General features: G+C 32.2%; 1 protein-coding gene across 1 annotated transcript; it reads left to right on the forward strand.

Annotated features, from left to right (window-relative positions):
* The first annotated feature begins 264 nt into the window (after nucleotides 1-264).
* LOC130817997 (protein ECERIFERUM 26-like) lies at nucleotides 265-2,145 on the forward strand. Its single transcript, XM_057684013.1, has 2 exons — nucleotides 265-695; nucleotides 1,116-2,145. The coding sequence occupies exons 1-2, from the start codon at nucleotides 273-275 to the stop codon at nucleotides 2,052-2,054; spliced, it is 1,362 nt and encodes a 453-aa protein (XP_057539996.1). The 5' UTR covers nucleotides 265-272; the 3' UTR covers nucleotides 2,055-2,145.
* Nucleotides 2,146-8,936: the final 6,791 nt, after the last annotated feature.

The following is an 8,936-nucleotide window of genomic DNA, read 5'->3' on the forward strand; positions in this document are numbered from 1 at the left end:
TTGCCTAGGACCAACAAACTATCACGGCACTAGTTATAACAACGTGAGCTAAATCATAAATTAAAACCAGCCTTACAAAAAATTAAGTATATTTTTCTCCTTATTTGGGAAATTTTTGTTGTGAATAAGTTCTGACGTGTCACACTTTTATAATAAAACGACTAAATAATAATAATAATAATAATAATAATAATAATAATAATAATAATAATAATAATTAATGATCATATATAATCCATGTTTTAGTTTTAAGAATGAGATGCAAGCAATTAATGATGGAAGAATTCACATACTATGGTAAAAGAACAGTATTACCTAACAAACCAATCGAAGCAGGGAAGAAAATAGCATTATCTAGCCTTGATCTTGTGATGGAAAAGCATCACATACAAATGGTTTACTACTACAACATTCCAAAGGGAGCTTTACCGATCGGGGAATTAACGAATATATTGAGGATAACACTTGCAGAAGTTATGTCATATTTCCCAATTGTAGCTGGTAGATTGTCAAGGAATGAAAAAGGCAAATGGGTGATTAAGTGTAATGATGCTGGATTAAGATTTGTTGAAGCTATAGCTAAAGGTAGTGTTCACACTTGGTTGCATGATCTTGATCATCACAAACAGAAGAAACTCATGCATTGGGAGGATTGGCATCATATCCCTTATTATTCTCCCACTCTTTATGTTATGGTAACTACAAATATTTTTTCAATTATTGTGAATAATTTTTACTATTAATTATTTTTAAATAATTCAATTTTTGTATATTTTCTAATGACAATACCCTTTTGCCACATTTTAATAGGCTTTTGTAGGTACTTACTAGCCGTTACACTCACTTCTTCTTTCGTCGTTGGTCTACTAGTATTTTAAGTCACAATAGAAAATGGAGTCGGCCTATATGTTTGGTTTCTCGTTATAAAACTAGTCAGTCTCCTGAAAGACCGTCTTTTTGAAAGGCGTCTTTCAAACCCAACCTTTAAAGGTTAATTAAAATAAAAGATGATAATGGGCTGATCAATTAATGATGGTCTATCAAAAAAATAGTCTCTCACAAGAATTTGTGTTATAAAACAGTCTTTTTTGATAATTTATATGATATTAATGCAGGTTACAGAATTTGAAGAAGGTGGGCTAGCCATAGGCTTAAGTTGCTCGCACATTTTAACTGATCCATTTAGTGCAACCAACCTAATCAAGGCCATGACTGATAAACTGCTTAAAGGAAGCATTTCAATACCCCCTTTTTTCCATCCTTTACCCAAAAACAATTTGGGCTTTCAAAAAGCCTACAACTATCCCAAAAACCATTTAATTTACCATTACAAAACCCTACTAGAAGGCCCAAGTCCATCCAAGACCCAAAAATCTGAAACCATTGCTTTTCAATTGACACATTCCATGGTCCAAGCTTGCATCAATTTAGCCCACTTGAATGGCCCAACTAATCATAGGCCCGATAGTTCGCCTTTTGTGGCTCTTGCGGCATTATTTTGGGCTTGTATTAGCAAGGTGAAAGGCGAGACGAATGGACTCATTGATATATCCCTTGGATTAGACGTGCGAAGCAAGTTAGGGTTAGATAGAGGTTACTTTGGTAATTGCATGATTTACACCAAATGTAATGGGGACTACGTCCAAATGGATGATATTCCACATGCAAATAAGGTAATAGGAGAAGAAATTGACAAGGTAAACAAAGAAGAAACAATTGATTTGATTGAATGGTTGAATAATTACAAAAGTTTATCCCCAATTTCTTCCCTCGATAGGGGTAATTTAGTCATTTCAAATCTCGAGAATGTCGATCCGTACTCAGCTGTTTTTATGGAAGGGTATGAGCCAATAAGAATAGGGTATTACAATGTTTCGTCCGGTGTTGAAAAGGGTAAAGTTATGGTGCTACCATCTCATCCTAGTGAAGGAAAATTAAGTAGAATAGTGATGGTCACACTACCACATCATGAAGCTCTTAAACTATTTGAAGATAAACTTCTTGCTCGTTTCTCTCCATCCATAATAATGGGAGCAAACAAATTATGTAATTGATATATTTGCATTTTTATGTCTACCATAATACGTCCTAATCATGGTTATTAATTATATAATTAAACCTATTACACATACATACAAGTTTCAATTTGATGTACACACATGTAATCTATACATGAATTATTTACATATATTTATTTATTATAAATGTCTTCCTAAATCATCTCAATATAGATGCAATAGTAATTTCTTGATAAATATTTTATAATTCACTATGATGTTTTCCCACATGATTTTAGTGTGGTTTTAGGAGTCATAATGTGAATAAGGAATGTCCACATATAACCGTTATGAATATTCCCTTCGTTTTTATTAGAATGCCTTAAATTTTTTGGGTGAAATTTAGTAGAAAAGGGTAATAAAGTTAGAAAATATAAGACAAAAAACAAGTGGATGATAAAAATGAGTAGTTTAGATAAAGAAAGATAATAAGGTTGTTGATGAGATTAATTAAAATTAAAAGAAAGAAATAAAACTATTGCCAAAAAGAAATATTAGGGTGCAAATGAATAAGACAAATGAATATGAAAAGTGATGCAAATTAGGGTGCAAAATAAATAAGACAAACTAATATGAAAAATTAAAGCGCGCCGCGCTAACGCAACATTTGAACCTTTTATCTCAAAGATCAATGTACTAGGGTGCTCATTCAAGCAAGAAATGCTTATTTTGTACTTTTCTTTGTTTGTTCGAGCCTTTGGACCTTTAACCAAAAATTAGTTGTCTCACTATGATATAATACTTTAGGGATCTTAACATGTTTTAAATATTTTAACAATCCTCCTCTATCTAGAGTCTTAGAAGTTATTTTTTTTCCACATGAAGATAATATAAAAATTGCATTTTATGGCTCAATGCCTTTATCCTTACAGATTAAATCAACACCTATTAGATGTTAAAGCAAGTGCCAATAATCTTAATGATGACGTTAACTTTAAACATATAATCGAACATGCTTTTTCATGTACTTTAGAGAGGATCGATAAAGATGTGTTGTATGTGAATGGTTTGAAGTTTGGGACGATTGATGAGGGTTGCTTGATCGAGCACTAGTGGAAAAAACTTCATTTGCTGCGTTTTTTTTGCCATTATTTGCTGCGATTTTGGCCCCAAGAAATAGTGATAGCAGCAAATGGCCTATTTTAAATGCTGCAGTTTAACACCGCAGCAAAAAAGGGCATTATTTGCTGCAGTCAGCCCCCAAAACCACAGCAAATAATCACCACTTATTTGGTGCGGTTTTGGGGGCTGACCGCAGCAAATAGTTATTATTTTTTTTCTTTTTTCGTTTTATACTAATAATAATCCAATAATAATGTACAATGTAATAACAATGATTAATCCAATAATAATCCAATGATAATCACAAATAATCATCAATAATCTCTTTGTAATAAAAAACTCTCGATCGTATATATAATATAATATTATGTACAAACATATATATATAATAATATACATTAAAATCCTAAAAAATCTATACTAATTACAATTTATCAAGGACAAAAATTAGCAAGATACGCGACAATCTTGTCTTTTAATTCGCGCATCTCTCCACTTCTCAGAGGGCGTGTTTCCCTCGGAATGTCGTATAAAACCTATAATATAATACTACCTCCTATTCAGCTGAATTGTCCCATTTTTTTTTGGCACTGTTCACTTATCACTCTTAATTTGTGTTTTACTCTTAATCTATAAGTTAAAACATAGTCATATGGGATCTTGTTTGATTCGTCTCAATACAAGGATTATTAATATCAACTTTTTATAATTTTTAATTAAGCATAATTTGAGATATTAAGAGTTAAAATGTTGCCTCGGCAAGTGTGAAAAAACAAATGGGACAATTGAGCTGAATAGGAGGGAGTATAAAATTAAAAGATTAATAAACATTAGATTTTACCAATAATAATAATTTAAGAACGTAACAAATACTTACGGCATCTATGTTTTTGACTCCAACCTCCTTCATGGATTTTAAGATATCATCCATGTATTTGAGAGTGTAATAGCCGCAATCAACGGAATTAGAAGGTTGTCGAAAGCACTAAGAGAAAATGGATGTTAGTGCCAAAAACGCTTAAAAACCCTTAATATCGCAACTTAACACGTAATTTCTAGCATACGACTATGATTTTCAATTCTAACCACTTCAACACAATAATATATACCAAATAGTGTTGTGTGCCAAGTTTCGTGCAAAACAAACCAAGTTTGAGCTACTTTATGCGCAAAAGTGCCAAAAACGCTTATACAACCTATCAATACTCTTCCACTCCGGAGAATCAGATGGATGTGTGAGCAAGTGACCTTTCTTCACCCTATCTGCATGCGACCTCAAATTTAACGCATCTTTCTTTATAGAAAACAAGCGCTTGGATCTAGGTATTATTGGAAGATACCACAATACCTTAGCCGAGGGCCCTTTAGAATCCCGAGCCCCTTTACGCGTGTAGCGCGATAACCCACACTTAGGACACTCTTCTAAGTTCTCGTTTTCATACAACACACAATCATTAGGACACGCATTAATCTTCTGGTACTCTAAGCCGAAAGGATACATGAGCTTTTTGGCATAATATGTCGACTTTGGAAGTTCATTTCCCTCAGGAAGCATCTCACCTAACGCTTTTAATAACATTGTGAAACTAGCGTCACTCCAATTGAACTATGACTTAATGTTGAAAATTATCAACACTGCTGTTAGTTTGGTGAACTTTGTACATCCAGGGTACAAAGGCTTTTGAGAAGCTTCTGTCAACAAGTCAAAAACACGAGGACGTTTTCCTAACTCATCCTCGACTCCCTCCATCATCTCATCAACACGATCTACATCCTCATCGACATTCTCTTCATCTGTCTCATACCCATCAACATGATCTACTACATCCTCATTGACATCGGCCACATTATTGACGTCCTCAACAACACTTTTCTCTTTGTAAACTCCCTCCTCACCATGCCAAACCCAAACATGATATTGAGGCCTAAACCCACGTCGAAGTATGTGCTCCCTAAGGATATTAACACTATCTACCTTTTGATACATTGTCACAACTGACACATGGGCAATAAAAACCAACTCCCCCCGTCCTAACTTATGTTCAACTGCAATACTACAAAATTCTAATACGTCATCAATATATTCCGTCGATTCAATGCTTCCATACATCCAAGAACGATCTTTTGTCATCCTAATTAGTGTGATTAATTAATTTAAAACAAAATTTCTACACAACTTTTAAACATATATACTTATTTATAACAAACATATTTAACCCTAAAAATATATACTTTTAATAATTAACATTGTATAACCTTAGAAATATAACATTCAAAATATAAATAATAAAATTAAATCATTTAACATTAGAAATATAAGTATTCTAATTCTAATAATTAAAGACAAGTATAACAACAAACCACATTTCTTACAAAATATGCAAATAATTAACAAACCACACAAACCACATTCACAAATAATTACTAAATATGCAAATAATTAATTAACAAACCACATTTTTAACTAAATTACTAAATTACAAGTGAAACAATAAAAATATAAACTTGCAAATTTACAAAACAAATAGAAATTACCTTGATTTCGTGGGTTAAGTAATAATCTACAAAGAAAAAAAAATTAGCACTAATTTTCGTATGTATTGAACTTGCAAACCACATTAAAAAGAGAAATATAATAATACCCTATAATTCGTATGCAGTAATTTAACAAACCACATTTTAAAGGTTTTTCGTATGTATTGAAATTAAAAAGAGAAATATTACCTTAATTCGTGATTTTTGAAGATGAACAAGACCAAAAATGCCTTTGGTTTTAAACGGTACAATTTTGAAGAATGATGATGAACAAGAACAGTAGAAGAAAACCGTTGTACTATATGTGTTCGAAGTTTATGAAAATTGAAAGTTTGAAGTTTGATAATGAACAAGAACAATATTGAAGTTTGAAGTCTGGACTAAAACGAAGGAGAAGGAAAACCGCTGTACTAGTGTATGTGTTCGTTTGTGCGTGTGGTATAATGAAACCGAAGGGTTTCTCATGAAAATATAAACATTAAATTTAAAAGGCGCCATTTTAATACACTTAATTGTTGCGGTCATAGCCTAGAACCGCAACAGTTAACATTCTTCATGGACTATTTGCTGTGGACACACAATCAACCGAAGCATTTAAGTATGTTATTTGCTGCGGGCACACAACCAACCGCAGCATTTGAGTGTGCTACTGAGTATTTGCTGCGGTCACACCATAAAACCGCAGCAATTAATTGTTTTTTTTTTCTAATTCTTTTTCCTAATTATTGCTACGAATATACAAAAATCGCATCAAATGATAAGCAGCAAATACGTTTTTTCCACTAGTAGAGGCAACAAGTGGCAAGGAAGTCTGATGGTCGCTCGACCAAACGTGGGCTGCTTCACCGGTTGAGCGGGAGTGAGTGGGTCGAGCGAATGGTGCAGAATAAGTCAGTAGCTTCACTAGAAGCTCGCTTGACCGAGCGAGGTAGTGGCTCAATCGAGTCGAGCAGACTACATTGAATCCTGTTTTTGGTAAGAATTTGTAGTGTTATGCAATAATGTGGTGCATTACTCTATTGTTTATTGTAATGTTTATTGTCATAGTTCATTGGGGTGTTAAAAGTGCTTTATGGTGAGTAATTAAGAGGTTCTAAGAATGATACTCAGCTTCCACTATAAAAGGGAGTATCATTCATAGAACAAAGACCACCATAAACACACATATTGTTGAGAGGACTATTGCATTGTTAGAAACTTGAGAGTTTTCTTACTTTGCTTTAGTATTTGTGATCTTGAGAGATTATTCTCAAAATAAGGGAGGTTTATTATACTTATTATTGTTGAATTCAATATAATAAACTACATTTGAGGGGGAGGTATCTAAGATACCTCATAAAACACATTGTGTCCATTCCATTGCTTTTGTTTGATAATTCTCATTTTGTTTTTCATTTTTGAACCTCTTTAAGGCTTCCATTTCATTAGACATAATTAACAAATGATAATATTTTAAGGAAAGTCCTTTGGATTTGAATCATAGAAAAATTTAATCATTTGAAGATGTAGAGTATGTGAAATAGTTCTCATAATGTCAGTTCTTTGACACATTATTAGGATCATATTGGTATCTTCTCATAAATTGATTAAATTCAATATGCCAAATCAAGTTTCATCTACCTTTTCGCATGTTAGTGGCTTACAACCTCTGAAAAGGTCAATAATAAGTTATTCTAACGTAATTTCAAACCTACTCAAGCTTTTTTCATAAGCTTAACAATTATAAATTAAAATATATACTAATTAGTGTTGCTTATTAAATTTTACATCAAATAAATTAAATTTGATCTAAGGACCGTAAATAGTTTTAAAAAGAGCTTTTATGACATGCTGTCAAATCAACTCAAGAATTTTCAAGTTTAACCATTTTCAAACTATTACAGGTACTAATCAGTGTTGTCTACCAAGTTTTACATAAAAAAATCAATTTTAATCTAGTTTTTATAAGTTAGTGACTTAAAAGCTCTTAAAAGGTCAAAATCATGCTTTTAAGATGTAATTGCGAACCTACTTACGATTTTGTTGCATTTAACCTTTTCAAAACTTTATAGGTACTGAATACTGTTACATGTTACATGTCAATTTTTATATTAAAAAAGTTTTTCCTTATGTTTAACCATTTTAAAGATATTACTTAATGTTTAATGCCAAATTTTACATCAAACAAATGAAATTTTACACTTGAAAAATGATAAGAAGTAACAATAAACAAAAACCAAGGTGTAATATATAATAAATAAATAAAGGCTAATTTATCTATTTATTATTAAAACAACAAGCACTCTAGGGTGTAAAGATTGAGACTTTATCCCTACATCACCCAAGAACAACGGTTGGGATGTTCTAATAGATTGTGAAATAACTTACAACAATGAACTAGGATGAAAATTAATAAGAAATAAAGCAATAAACAAAGACACAATAAATTACAAGATTCACCCAATATGGGTTACGTGGATGGTGGTTAGCTAGATTATATTATAGAGAACACCAATAGAATTTTTCAAAAACTCTTATAATGGAGAGATTGCAGTAGAAAAGAACAAAAGAGAAAGAAAAGGCTATGTGTTTTGTCTTAGGGTTAGAATGTTCTTAGGTTTATGTTACGAGCTTCTCTATTTATACTACAAATAATAGTTGTGCACAACAAATAGGAATATCAGTAGCCACAAAATTAAAAGCAACTAAAAACAGAAGCTGGCGACTGTGGCCTGAGTATGCAGCCTTAAACTCACTAACTTGTCTTTGATTGCTGTCTTGTCCGAGCACATGAAGCTGTGCTTTGTGCCTTTTTGAGCACAGTATGACATCAAATCATGCTTTCATACAAACCACTCCATACACACGTATGATCCCATACGCTTATATGCATCATCAAGCTCCCTACATGGTGCACTCAAGTCGCACCAACTCTAATAATTCTTTGTACCAAATACAGTGTTGGTTATGAAATACTTGTTTTATTAGGTCATTAACAATATTTATCATTCAAACTTAATTTGTAAATAGTCAAATATGATCTTGTTTGTATCATACAATCGTATATTTCATGATATATATCTATCCTAAGGGCGTTGGATTGCATTAAAAGTGAAATGGAGCAAGTATGATAGGACGTAGAAAGTTAGATATAAACATATTTTCTCCATCCCATGGAATTGCTCTTATTTTGATTTTCTTTTTAGTCCATTCTGTACAACTTACCCCAAATTTATTTTTGACAATGATTCACATTTTTTTTTTCACTTCAATTCACGTAACATGCCTTTTTTGCTCATCCAT

This window comes from Amaranthus tricolor, chromosome 7 (assembly GCF_026212465.1).
Source record: "Amaranthus tricolor cultivar Red isolate AtriRed21 chromosome 7, ASM2621246v1, whole genome shotgun sequence".
NCBI classification, from domain to species: Eukaryota; Viridiplantae; Streptophyta; class Magnoliopsida; order Caryophyllales; family Amaranthaceae; genus Amaranthus; species Amaranthus tricolor.